The sequence below is a fragment of the Hypomesus nipponensis genome, chromosome 3, assembly GCF_054491055.1.
Source record: "Hypomesus nipponensis isolate SF chromosome 3, ASM5449105v1, whole genome shotgun sequence".
NCBI lineage: Eukaryota > Metazoa > Chordata > Actinopteri > Osmeriformes > Osmeridae > Hypomesus > Hypomesus nipponensis.
This window is the reverse complement of record NC_140363.1, coordinates 11535184-11549844: the sequence shown is the minus strand read 5'-3', so window position 1 is coordinate 11549844 and position 14661 is coordinate 11535184. Positions and strand designations below refer to the sequence as shown.

General features: G+C 45.9%; 1 protein-coding gene across 4 annotated transcripts in view; it reads right to left on the bottom strand.

Annotated features, from left to right (window-relative positions):
- The window catches only part of dlgap2a (discs, large (Drosophila) homolog-associated protein 2a), a 122952-nt gene that overhangs the window by 29432 nt on the left and 78859 nt on the right, over positions 1–14661 (bottom strand). For 3 of the 4 annotated variants that reach the window (XM_084683242.1, XM_084683238.1, XM_084683239.1), the window contains 2 exons: positions 7951–9170; positions 470–687 (listed from right to left, as the gene is read on the bottom strand). In XM_084683242.1, the coding sequence (XP_084539368.1) occupies positions 470–687; positions 7951–9170 (1438 nt within the window). Of the gene's footprint in view, positions 1–469; positions 688–7950; positions 9171–14661 lie in introns of those variants that run through there. The other variant, XM_084683243.1, reaches the window with a different exon arrangement.

Genomic DNA, 14661 nt, shown 5'->3' with positions numbered 1-14661 from the left:
CATCTGCTTTTTGTCCCATGTAATCCTCTTATGATGATTTCTGCTGCTAAAAAGTTTATTTTATCGAGCATCTAGATCCTTGCATCGGTGGAAAGAGACTAACAAGTCTGAATAATTTCAAATCTATTTAGTGTAGACCTATTTTTGGCATAAGAAATTATAATTTGAGCTTATGTTGCCATTGTCTACTGCGCATGCTGTAGTTGAAGCCCACCTATTTAAACTCACCAGTTTAGGCAAAGGGTCACATTTTGACTATTCAAGACTACTGCTGCAAGGTTATTCAAACGATGCATTGAACAGAAACCATCTAGATATTTAGAGCATCTTTGCCCTTGCACATTGGCAAAGTAAATGTCTATATGTCGGTTTGTATTTTATATTTACAATTCATTATGATTTTCTTTAGTATCCCTGTGTGTAAGAAAGGTGATATTTACATAAAAGTTATTGTTATTAAAAATGTTACCTCTGGGAGTCTAACACTTCTCTTGGTCGCTGGGCAATAGCCTTGACCAGGGCATCCGGCCGGATACTCTTCTGTGGGGAGGTCTTGGGACTGGAGTCAGACTCTCCGCTCTCCTCGTCGCCCATGGCTTTGACGTAGCTGCTGCTTCGCATTCTCCGACAGGGGATCTCGTCATCCTTGCCCCCCCCAGGGTAGCCCGCCCACTCATCCTGGGGCACCTAAAGTGGACACACACAAAATAAACTGTATACAAGTCTCAGTACTTTATTTAGTTTATAGTGGATCCAATTCAGGGCAGCCTAACAGTTCTTGACATTTCTGGGTTTGCTTTCCGGCCTTACATGTCCATCACCTCCTATAGTTTAGGAAAAGTTCTGCAGTGAGTGTGAACAACATATTGGTTTGGGTTACAGTTTATAGGGAGTATATTTTACATGATTGCATATTGCAGTCGTCTGGAGTGTAAAATATTTACACATTTTTTTATTTATCATGTTTATTGGTCAAATAAAAATAGTACATGAGTTCAGAGAGTATTAAATAGAATGTTAAGCAATTTCCTCCCCAGTCTAAGTAAAAACGATCTACCTAGGTAGTGGTTGTACTGTAAATGCAGCCATAAAAAAGAAATACATCATGTAAAAATATTTGATAAAAGCAATTGAGGGTTCCTGCACAACCATCATCCTAACCCATGAAACATTCCTTCTCCTCAGTCACAAATCTACTCTGCTCACTATTCAATGTGACACCAGTGTCTGCATTGGCAGTGCAATTTCAGAGTGTTTGCATAAAATGACCGTGCATCAGGAGGGTACAAAAGCAGAGCCTCTCTTGGATCTCTTGCCTCAGTGGCTGGTGGCAAACAAACCACAACCCCACACCGAGGTAGGCTGACTATACTGTCACAACGTTTACTGACCACCAAGCTGTCAAACACCATAAACCAAACATCCATACTGATCAGGTGCAGTTAGGTTGAATGGCTAGGATTACCAGTGTGTGAAAATGCATGCTCTGTAACCTCTTGGCAAACTGAAGCTTTGTTATTATGTGATTCCACTGGCCGTATAGAAGTTATGGAGTCCATTAAAGCTGTAGAGCAACTGCTCTCGTTTAATGAACTGATGAGGACAGTTCAAGCTTGTGAAGCTGTTTCAATATCACAAGACCATTAAACACACACATTGACTATTTCTCCTTCCTTTTCTTCCTGTCTTTTCTTTCTTTCTTTTTCTTTCTTTCTTTCTTTCTTTCTTTCTTTCTTTCTTTCTTTCTTTCTTTCTTTCTTTCTTTCTTTCTTTCTTTCTTTCTTTCTTTCTTTCTTTCTTTCTTTCATCCTTCTTTCTTTCTTTCTTTCTCTCTCTCTCTCTCTCTCTCTCTCTCTCTCTCTCTCTCTCTCTCTCTCTCTCTCTCTCTCTCTCTCTCTCTCTCTCTCTCTCTCTCTCTCTCTCTCTCTCTCCCTCTCCCTCTCCCTCTCCCTCTCCCTCTCTCTCTCCCTTTCTTTAGTTAAAAAGTACAACAGAGTTCAATTACCAACACAACTGCTGAAGCTGAGTCAGGGTATATACAATACAAGCCATCAGAGAAAACAATGCATCACTGAGGGTACATACTTGTCAACTTTTTCCTTTTGAACTGTCAAATCTGTCATTTCATTTCAAATTCTTTTTCCTAAGTCACTTGGCGCTTGTATGGGTTAGTCAGCCAACCAGAGGAAATGTGAGAGAACATGGCTGCCTTTACGACTTGGTCTGTGCACTCATTAAGTATGACATTGTCAGTGATCATCAAACCCTATGTCGGTGTCGAAAGTCGCTGCAAAGCATCATCAATCTGTCCTTTTAATACCTCAACAGTTACTGTAGGTTTCCCCCCTCACTGATGTGGTTTGTAAAATGGAGTCAGACCACTGCGACGCTTGAGGAAAGATATGACATGCCTTTGGCCCAGCTATTGTTTGACCAATCACATTATCACAAAATACCTGAGAGAGGTGATTGGGAGAGGAGGCAGGGTAATGACGTGGTAATGTCTGTTATTATTTGATTGGCTGGGGCATCCATTACTTCTACTTGTGTATGGAAGCATGTCAGTCATAAAGATAGACATAGTATCATAATTTGTTATTTATCATGGTATGTACTGAATCCATTACATTAAATAAAGTATACAAATACAATAATAATTTAAAGCCTACTGAATTTTCATCATGTAAACTTCAACTAAATAACATTGCATGGACACATGCTATGTGTGCAAAATGACATCAGATTAGTATATGCGGTTGCATTTTCTTGAAACAAAATTGTGGTCTTGTGTAGTATTGTGGTCTCAACCTCCCAATTATTTACCCATTACTGTCATAGTAAACATGAGCTGTTCAGCTTGGACGTCAATTCTAACACACACACACACACACACAGGTCAAATGGCTTTAATAATTGATCAATTACACTTTCAATTAAAGCAATCCTTTGTGTACCACTGAGAGCTATGGATCAAAAAGCATCTCTCTTACTAACAGTATGATCAGTGGTTGGGTACAAATGACAAGCCAATGGGGCTCTGACACTGATGAATAGGTACTGTGTTGGATGATGGAAACCCGATGGGTCTGAAACATTTATTTCAAAGATGTGAGTACAGGTGTGGATTTAAACACCGCTTGGAAAAGAGCAGAAATATTTTTGGAAGAGATACTTAGAAAGGCATAAGGTATGTACGCTTCATACACACACACACACACACACACACACACACACACACACACACTAACAAACACAAACACACACATGCAACCACTTTTGTTAAGTCAATACAGACAAACATACTTACACACAACACACAGACACACCACACAGACATATACACTGCCTTCTAAATGAAGTCGATGGGTTAATTAAGTCTTGGAGGGATTTGATATTTTTAGATGTCTAATTAATGAAGAAAACACCCGAGGACAGGTGCAAGCTGTGGTGAGATATTTTTAATTTGGTTTTGCTGATAAACTACATTGATTGAAGGATGTCCCATCTCCCTTGGAAGGTAGAACACAGGTCAGGCAGCAGTGTCTGTGGGTGTGTGTGTATGCTTGTGTATGTGTGTGGGTGTGTGTGGGCGTGAATGCATGTTTGTGTGTGTGTGTGCATGTCGACTCCCCGGCCAAATCAACCCAGGGACAGAACAACGCGATCAGCATCATTAAAACCTACACAATTTATCCTTATTGTCCAAACGTCTCCTGGTCACAACAAGCCTGGCTTTTTTAAATGTATAAAGCAGAAAAGACCATTCAGAACCATGTGCAGCTTCAAAACAATAACGATCTCCCATGCCCAGATAATACATGATTTCTTATTAAAACAATTACAAAATATGATTTAGAGCTTTTGATCCAAGTTTTCAAATTGTTTTCAAGTGCTCAAATGGTGAGTATGAACCCAGTATTTTTCCAGTAGCTACAGTCTAAGGCTCTGCAGGTCTTATTCCCCTGTATGCTCATTCCCAGCCTTGATCCTTGGCCCCAGTGGGGATCCCCAGGGCCTGGATGTCTCTGCCGTTGCCCCCCGGGGTGCATTTCATTGATTAACTCTGCAGCTCCCCTCCATCCTCAGATCCTCTCTCCAGCCAGGGAACAGAAGTCAGTGTCCTTAAATAGGGACTCAGCCAGCAGAGGAGAGCAGGATTGCCCTCCTTTAACAACTCAATCATTGATGATCCGGTCCCCCCGCTCCCACCTACAATTTCCTTCCCAAGAATTATGAAAATATTCTGTGTTACTGTCTGTCTATTTGTGTTTGAGAGGGCAGTTGTTATTTTCTCATTCGCTGACTCATTTTCGGTATCATTCACGCTGTCCCTCTGTTTCCTCCCCCTTAAGTTGGTTCTTGTTCTTTTACGCTCGAGCGCACACTGCTCTTCGCATTTTACCCCTCCTCGCAATTTCCTCCTCAAACCTTCCATTCGCTCGTCCTCTTCATCTTCCACTCTCTACCCCTCTCTTCCTACATCTCTCTCCCTCTCTCTTTCTGCCTGGTTTCCTCACAGGGTGAGTTGTTCTCTCCTGTCGCTAGGTTGCCAGGCTCTGTTGTCAGGGCGATGATGGTTTGAGACTCTCTTCCAGCACCTTGGAGCATCACGAGCACAGAATGGATCCTTCCTGTCTCTCCTGAAGCACCGCTCCACAACAGCAATTCTCACCCGCTGACAGCAAATATACAGCAGGGAGTGGGGCTGGGAAGAGGAAGACGTACAATAGCAAGTACGTCTCATAGCCATATCTGAACTGTGAGTGGTGTTACATGTCCCACTAGCTTGTGACAGTACTCCCACTGCTTCCTAATCCCTGTGCTGGAGATATTAAAGGCCTCCTCAAGGCCGTGTGAATCTGTGAAGTCCCAGGCTGTGTTCACCCTGTGTCACCCTGTCCTTTCCCCTGACAGAGGCTTGTACCCTGAAGGATGACAGATGGAGATGTGGATGGCATGTACAGTATAGGACAGTGTACAGCACACTGCATCTCTAGGATGTGCCATAGGAGAGCCTCATGAACGGAACACCTGCACTTATTCTTTTATTTACTGTAACCCACCCCTTGTAGGATGACTGTTGGAGACCCCGTTGGTTTTGGGGGCCATCCAAAATACAGAACTCTGACTTCACATCAATGTCACTGCAGTTCTATAAAGATCCCAGTCATGTCAAAAAATCCCAGTGATCAAAAATGCAGATTTCTGTTCCATTCCAGTGTTCACATTCAATTCTTTGCATGTGAATGAAACCTGTTCTTATTCAGCATGCCAGTTCTCCATAACCAGAGGAAGAGAGCTCTTTGGGTCATCATGCGGTCCAGTCTTGGAGACACCAACATCCCTGCCTCTGCAGCACTACCCTTGGTCTTTAATCATATGGGCCTCCCCCCCAGAACAGCGTCCACAGAGTCCGCACGGCCATTAATTGGCTTATTAAATCCTGCCGCAGCACCCTATCAGCAAAACTATCAAAGTCTAATCCTCCCTTTGTTGTCTTTTGGGGAGGAACAGAGAGAGTTGTGTTCATCAGGGGGAAAGCTGAATTAATGGAGGCCGAATGAGACCGGTAAGCCAGTGTTATTGTGTCGTGTTGTGACTGCCCAGAGTTAGATTGGACAGAAGTAATGAGAGAGGTGTGTCACTGTTAGTATAGGACCTGTTAAAGCAATGATTGGGTGGGGGGTAAGAGATAGAAAATTATAGGAAAAAGTGTAGGAAAAAGAGTAAGTGAGGGAGATATGGTGGATTGAAAGCAATAGAAAAAAGAGGTAGAGAAACCGAGGAAAAGGGACACAAATGTGTTGAGCTGGTCACGTTAAACCCTGTATTCTTCTGTCACTGTCATTACATCAAGCCTGCTGTCATCCCCCAAACAGGGCTAACGAGAACTTCAAAAGGTGTGTGCCTGTATGTGACAGGTTAATTGGGACTAATTTGTGCAATCCGTCTGCCACAGACAGAGAGCAATGGCCCACGCCACATATGATTCCCAACATTTGTCATGTTAGAAGACAAGCCAACATTACTCCATCACTGTCTTTTGCCCTAGTCACCGATTGACACCCCCCCCCCCCCCCACACACACACACACACATGCACACATTTATAAACACGTGAGAGCACACTTCAATCCCACCAAACTGTCGCTGCATTTTCACAGATTCACAGGACCAAATTACCCAGTTGTCGAAAGCAAGGACACCTGCAAGGTGACTCCCATCATCAACCCATCTGGAGTGAGCACAAACATCCCCCCTCCGACACACACATACACCCCCCCCCCCCCCCCCTCTGAAGCCCTCGTCCTCTGTATTAGCCAGAGAGGCTGCAACCACACTGAACAACAACAGGAAGTGAAAGCTTTCCAATGTGACCTATCGTTGGACTAATGTTCATCACTAACAACTCAATCTACCTGCCTGACTGCCTCTGTTGATGAACAGCATCAGGGCCAACATGGGCATCTTTTATCTCCCCTCTGTGAGTGTGGAGTGTGTGTGTATTGGTGTATTTGTTGATGTGTGTGTGTGTGTGTCTGCTGAGGCTCTCTGAGGTACCTCAGTCTCATGGAGGGGGCACGTCACACCCCCGTGAGGGACGATGTGTCACCGTCCGCCGATCGGATTGATAACGCTCGGCTAAAAATAACCCTGCGGCAGAAAGCGGCCAGCTCTATTTTTAGAAGCGCCTGTTTATGTCGCTGTGCAGACGACAGCGGACACTAAATGACCAAAGCGAGGCACATTAAAGTCAGATGTCATCAATGCCTCGGCGCAAGAGCTTTAGTGCACTTACCCATAAGAAGATTAGAGGACGCCTTGTTGTTTATTTGGGGCCTCATTTTCAGCCCTTTTAATGGTAAAGGTAGGATCCAGCTGGTGTACCCCTTGATAGGGTTTAGATGCAATAAAGACATTTGGCGAGTCTGGGAGTAATATACTTCCTGTCTATTAACTTCCGACATTTAATAGATACAACCCCTTCACAGCCTCTTGGGACTCTGGTTCAGTGTATAAAACAGCTTACTTCATTCTGGGTTCAGGCAGTTGGTTCCTCAATATTAACATCACGTGGACCATACTTCAATGTACAATATATTATGGTGCAGATTGAAGAATTATGTTCATTATCTTCATGACTATTACCAATATCCATGACTTAGCATTATTGCCGTGCCACTTTAAACTGAGCCTTCCTACAATGCACCCCCCAAAAAAAACAATTGGCCAAGGGGTGAAGCAGTAAGTAAGTAAATAAGCAAGCAGTAAGTAAGCAGTAAGTACCGTTGATTCAACTGTCGAGCACACACCAGAAAGTGACACCCCAGTGAGACTCTCCAGAACAGCAGGTTCAAATCTGCATTGATCTTTCCTCGCGTCTTTTCTCTCCCCAAACCTCATGCTGCCTGGTTTCCTGTGCCAGTCATTGATACAGTAATTGATTTCTTCCCACTGCGTCCTGTTCTATTCACTACTAACTACCTGTGGCGGCTAGGACAGCTGCACACAGTCGCATGGATAGGACCAAGTGAGCGGTCAAGAGAAATAGGATGTCCAGCTGACATGCAGAACATTCCTTTGTAAAGAGTCTCTGGCGCCAAGCACAAAAATGCACATCTTAAAATTAAACTTTAGGTCCTCCAATAACTGCCCAACTAATGACCATCTTCGGGTCATTCTGACCCATCAGTCACATACAAAAACAATGTGAAGCATTTTATTTTAACCGTTGGGCTGTCACAGACCCCCCACATTGCGAAGGTTAAAATAAAGTTATTTTTATTTGTTTTTGTATTGGGTAAAATTGGGTAAACGCAACAATGGTTCATTATGAACCTTTGGGTCATGTGACCCAAAGCCAGCACAAGGGTTAAAACGACTATGAAAGTGGCCCTAACAAAGCTGGATGTGTGTATTTTCATGAGAGACAGGGCTTTGAGTGACTGACCTGTAGGAAGTGGCAGGGTCTGAGGCTGGGTTTGAGGTCGGTGGGGGTCATGGGTTTCTCGAGGTTGAGCGACGACTTGCGGTACGCCTCCTTGGCCTGGCTCACCGTCAGCGTGGACCACGAACTCCTCTTCATGAACTTCCCCTCGGGCGCCATGGCCATGCTCTCGCACGCCGAACACTTGACGTCGTTGTTGCTCTTCGACGTCTTGAGAGACAGCTCCCCCATGTGGCCGGAGTGCACCGAGTCGGGATAGCAGTGGCTCATGTGGTCCGCCGGGTGTCGGGACATGACACTGGGCGTGCGGTACGTGCTGTCGCTGTCCAAGTTGTCGTCAGAGCTCCACCAGCCGCCCGAGCGATGCTTGGCGCTGCCGCCCTCCGACTTGCGGTCTTTGCTCTTGCTACGTTTGGAGTGTTTGTGGTGGCTGTGGCCGTGATGATGGTGATGGTGATGGTGGGAGCCTTCTCGGTGAGAGTCTCCTTTGGTGCCGTTCATCTTGGAGGAACCTTCTAAGGAGTGGGACTTGGTGAACAGCTTCTGGACGGAGTGGACCAGGTGGCGGATGCGTCCGGGGCTCTCGTTGCGCTGCTCTGCAGTGGTGGTGGTGGAGGTCTTCTGGTACTGCAGAGTGTGGAAGCCGTCCCGGTGCAGGGGCATCTGCTTCTCAAACTGGTCCAGCAGATTGGCGGGGATGCGGTTCATCTTGCCGCTACCCCCGCCCCCGCCGCCGCCCCCGCCTCCACCACCACCACCACCGTGAGACGACGAGCCGCCGTCGTCCCGCTCCCGCGATTCCCTGCTGCCGCCGCCACCACTTTCCCGCGAGCTGTTGCCGTAGTGCATCCTGGGGAAGGTGCTGCTGGAGACAGAGTGGTCGGTAGCCGACATGGCCATGGGGATCACCATGCACTCTGAGTGGATGGAGCTCCGTGGCGAGCAGCGATGGTGCTCCAGGGGGCAGCTCTCGGTGGGGCTGAGGAGGTAAGATGGGGACCGGGACTCGGGGCCTGCCGACACAGGGCCGTGGTGGAGGTGATCCAGGGAGGGGTCGCAGTCGGCCTGTAGGCCGCAGGTGTGGTGTCCGGAGGAGGAGAGCTGGAGCTGGAGGTGGCCTGGCCGGCCGCCGGAAAGGCCCTTCATGTTCCTGGGTGGGGGGGGAGGAGGGGAGTAGCTGTCCTCATCGAAGTGCTGCGAAGGCGACCATGAATACTGCTGGTCTGTGGAAGAGAGAGGGAGAAGGGACAGAGGGAGGGAGAAGGAGAGGGTGAGTGAATTAGAAGGAGAGCAAGAGGGGGAGGTGCAGAGAGGGATGGAGAGATTGAGAGAGAGAGACAGATAAATAGAGGGGGTGAGAGAGAAAAAAAGAGAGAGAGAGCGAGAGAGAGCGAGAGAGAGCGAGAGAGCGAGAGAGAGAGAGAGAGAGAGAGAGAGAGAGAGAGAGAGAGAGAGAGAGAGAGAGAGAGAGAGAAAGGGGACGCATTACATTACGTTTTTTGCATTTAGCAGACGCTTTTATCCAAAGCGACTTCCAAGAGGACACACACATCATTCACATCAACAACTCATTGTGCTAATGTTATCCTCATTTGGATCACCTCATATGGTGCCTTGACTAAACTCAACGATCATTCAGACAGAAGAGTTTCTGTACACATTTGTCAGCCACCCAAAACGAGTAGTTAAACCCCCAAAAAGTAACTAAACATGAAGCAGAAAATAAGATGCCGAACAAGCACACAGACACGATCATTCATCCCTCCTCTGCATGTCTGTCTGTGTTTTCCGGGCAGAGCCAGAGGAAGAGACAAGGCGAGGCGACAGGTAGCAGCCTGCATTGCCATTTATCCAATGCAAAGTAAAATAATAGCCTATCATTCTGGAGCGGCCATGTCATCCGTCAAAGCCCCGAGCAGAGCGCTTTGAGGTGCATTGCTGGACGGGCGTGTCCTTGGGAACGGGAGGTATTCTGCTAAACACACACACACCCCCACACACACACACATTCAATCACACGTAAGCTGACACTCAAACACACACACACACACACACACCACAGTGGCCACAGCAGCAGATTATAATGCCAATGTTCTGTGATCTATCATCAAGGGCAGGCGTCAGGACTCTCTCCTGTTGTATTTAACTTCATCAGAGGACAGCTTGGCTTTATCTAGCTAGCGTACCACACATTCTCTTTACTTGAATTGCTATGCCCTCCCATTGAATCAAGTCTAAGGACGAAGGGAAAACTAATATGAACATGTTTCTGCAACTACTAAAAGTAAAGATAGATGTATCTTTATATTTATCTTTTATATGCTTAGCCCAGACAGCCAGGAGAGACAGGAGTGATTCGGGGAGATTGTGTCACTGGACCAGTGAGACTTTGCTGTTTTGTCTGTCTCACCTTCATTTTATGGGGTACACTGAGAAATTATACAGGCTACTTGGCTAGCTTTACTTAACCATAGTCTCTGAACTAGCCTCTATTAAACTGACCTCTACTTAACTTTCTTCTTAACTAGCTACTCTTAAAAAAAGACACACAGATCCATTAGGCACATTAAGACTAAACGACTATATTGAACTATTTCTGATATTATTGTGTGCCCCTCAATACAAGGTTGAAACCAACAGACTTTTAACCTTCTCTGCAGATAAGGAAAATATTGCTGTTATAAAGCACAAGACTACATAAGTCCTATTTCATGCATCTATAGAACCAACAGCTTGCCTTTTGCAGGGCAACAGTCGCTGTAAAACACACATACACCCAACAACACGATTCATAAATCCCTGCTCTTTTACTCAAACTCTATAAAGAGAATTAGAGTTTTCACAAGACTGTTGGAATGGAAGAAGGACTCCCACAAATATTGAAAGTTTTTCTAATTGTGCTGGATGTGTGTGGGGCCGGTCACATTGGGTCTGTACAGGGAAGTGGAGCAGGTATTTAGCAACAGTGTACCTTTGTCCAGAAAAAGTTTGATGGACAAAATGTGTGTCTGTTGCCAGTGAGTGTAAGGAAGGTGCCGGTCTATGTCTCTTGTTGAAACACACACCTCTAGTCATAATCTGGCAACACAATAAAATAATAAAGTTCCATGTGATCCTAGTTGTAGAGAATGTAGATTTACAGTATAACCAACCTTTTCTATTGACCCCTGAAGCTTGACAAGTTTGGCAGACCCTGTTCAGTTATAGTACATCAGCTGTTGATATCCATCAGTCTAAATGTCTCATTTCTCATGTGGGACAAAGACAGTAGCCTTGGGAGAGGCTGTCTAGTTAGCTGCCAGTTGGAAAATTGATCTAGTTTTAGAAGCGTTAAATGAAAAACAGGGGAATATTCCCCTAATGAAGCTCAAACTGTCTGAGACACAATGTCAAAATAAAACATTAAATATCAAGAAGGCGAGGCGCTAAAGGCTTTGTTTTTCTCTGTGGCGTCACTCAATTTTCAGCTACAGAGGATGACTGTGGGTATGAAATGATAGGCTGCTGCCTGAAGTTATGCCATAGTCATTCCATGCAGCCATTCTCTGATGCGTGCACCTCGAAGAATCTCATAGAGCTGACTTTAATAAATGATCCGGTGGCAGGACCGTGGCATTTCCCTGGATTATTCACAGCACACACAGACAATTCCCCACCTGTCTCTCATGTTTTCCCCCTCTCTCTCTCTCTCTCTCTCTCTCTCTCTCTCTCTCTCTCTCTCTCTCTCACTCTCCCCCTCTCTCTCTCACTCTCCCCCTCTCTCTCTCTCTCTCTCTCACTCTCCCCCCTCTCCCCCTCTCTCTCTCTCTCTCTCTCTCCCTCTCTCTCTCTCTCTCTCTCTCTCTTTCTCTCACTCTCCCCCTCTCTCTCTCACTCTCACCCTCTCTCTCTGTCTCCCTCTCTCTCATATACCTCAACTAAAAATTCTGCTCCTGTAGAAAATGGCGGGGGGAGGGTGTTGGGGTTAGAATAGAGGATTGGGAAACTGCTTCCTCCAACATGCATTGAATATTTATGTGAGACTGGGGCCGCAGCAAGAAAGCATCCTTCCAGAAAGCGCTCTCCAAACAAAGAGAGACAACGAGGGCCCATCTGTGACAACTATGGCAACTGCACAGAGTAGACTTGTTGTTTTTGCATAGATAGTGGTGCCACGGCAACTCATCCAATTACTGAATAATCCAGGCAAATGGTTAGACAACAGTGAGGGGTCTGGAGGTGTTAAAGTCTGTTACTCTGGTGTTTTAATGAAGCTAATTTCGGAGTTAGTATAGCTTACATATAAGGATGAAACAGCAGTGCCTTCACATTTTGAACCTAACACATTACGTAAGACTGGTGGTACCTACTTTGGTTGTGCAGCACTTGGTGCAGGATGACACCACCACACATGAACTCATTGTGACCTGTTTTGCATGAATCATGCCAATATGCCACCTGACATCAGAATGTCTCCTACTGAGACAATGGTAACTCAATGGCTTGCTCAAGAGTCAGTCTCCCCAACCAACCGACTCTGACACAAACATTGAGCTATCAACCAATCATGTCTGGCTTAACACCTGGCACACGTGGCCAATCATGTGTGGCTTAACACTTGGCACTGGGTCACAGTCCCAAAAATGTCAATGAGCCTACTAGAGCAGTAGCCTGGACACCTGACATGGTGAAGGGACGGGAGTTATGTGAAGCCAGCTCATTTATTAGGCAGCCCTTCATCAAGCCAGTGCTCTGCTGTGCACAGGGTATGACCAAAGGTCGTTTTGCTCTTCTTATCACATTAGCATTTAAATAGCGTTATATCTGCTCAGAGTAACTCTGACAGCACCATACCCCCCCGTTCCTTCAGCCGGTAACGGGACTTGAAAACAAAGTTAAAAGATAACACAGCAGGGAGAAGACTGGAGAGTCATGGCGAGCGACCTTCAGTGTTGGCAATAGATACCTCTTGTTGGAGGAGAACATAACAAAACAAAGCCTTGATGTGAATGTGTTGCTCTGTGTGTGAGTCACCACAAAAAGATCACTCCAGTGAAGGATGATGAAGCTATGAATTGATTTACACCACAGCCGAGCAACCATTCAACTGTGGATGACTGGAACACCTTTGACATCTGAACGTACATGGTACAGTACACAGTGCAGTTTCTAAGACGTCACAAGAGTGCAAAGCCATCAAGAGGGCAAAGGACGAGGGTCGAAAATGACAACAAGGATGTGACAACTCACTGATACATGACATAGGTGTCAGTCTCAGAAGATCAGAAAACCGAGAACATACAACAAGAAAAACCACTGAGACTATCTTCAACAAACAAAGACCCCCTTCCAAATGGATAAAGAAAAGGCCTAGGCTCTCACAGGAAAACAAATCGATGGACCAGCTTGATCATCCATCTCCCAAAGGTTAAACACAGTCTCCCTGGAATAGTGGCCTTTCATCAGGAAATAAAACACGGGGGAATTGTGTCCTTAACCCCTGGAGGGGGGATCAGCGATGGTCGGTGCTCTTAAATTGGTGTGACGTCCAATGGGAAGAGGTAAGCCAAGTGGCCCAGAACAGCCTTGCCTTGCTGTTTTTACACAACACATTGGAGCTCAGGTCACTGCTTTGGATAGGGCTAAAAACACATTTAATTGGATCGGTAGAAAGATGGAGAAAGATATTGAAGGGATGGTAGTGAAGATTTAGCGGACCATCTCTCTCTGTCTGTTTGAGGTTTTGTCACCTGCCACCCTCTCCACAGTTATAAGCAACGCAGAGTATAGTACATAGAGACAGTACAGCAGAAGAACAAAGATCAGATTTGCAATTCTACTTCATTTCAGTGTTTGGATTCAAGGAACAGTCAGTATTTACTTGCCACATTGCAAAGCGACCTCCACATCTCAGATACCAGGGATAGTGAAAAAAAAAAAATAATTACAGGGCAATAGCTTAATTGCTTAAATACAGTGAAACGATATCTCGATGACAGTAGCATATTTATGATTGTAAATATTTGAAGCAACATGTGCTGAATCAGCACCCATTCACTTGCAGAGGGTCCTTTCTTGCAGCCAGAGGTTTAAATCACTGTGGGTTTTCACAATGAACCTACTGCCATGATGATGTAAGACCACAGTCAAGTACCGTAAATCTGCACCACAGACGTGACTGTTCTCTGTAAGTGCGGTGTTGTAAAGTTGGTACAGTATGGGCCATGACCGGCAACATACCAGTCCCAAGTTACAGTAACTAGTAACAACTGGAGTGTTACGAGACATGTTAAATGCACGTTTGTGTGTGTTTTTCGTGTGTGTACATCTCTCTGTGTGTGCGTGACTGCCTGACTGTGTGTGTGTGTATCAGCCTGATGCTGCCGTAGCCTCCAGCGTTGTCCTGTTGCGCTGATCAGCGTGTTGGTACACAGACCTGGCAGCAGCTGTCTGGATCTCAGTAAAGACAGATCACTGTCAGCCTGCGGTGCACTAGAGGTGGGATCTGGGCCAATCAGAGCCCCCGCCATCTCCCTCTCGGTGGAGGAGGGTTCGCTTCTAACATGTTGGATCAGACCAGCAGCACCGATCAACTGCAGATGTCTGTTGGCTGGGGGCCAAGCATCAATAGCTGGACAAGGGGGAGAGGGAGATGAAGCTGTGGGAATCTGACATAACTTGTGTGCTAGAGAGAAGGAGCCGGGGGGTGGGGAGGGGTGGTGAGGGTGGGTGGAC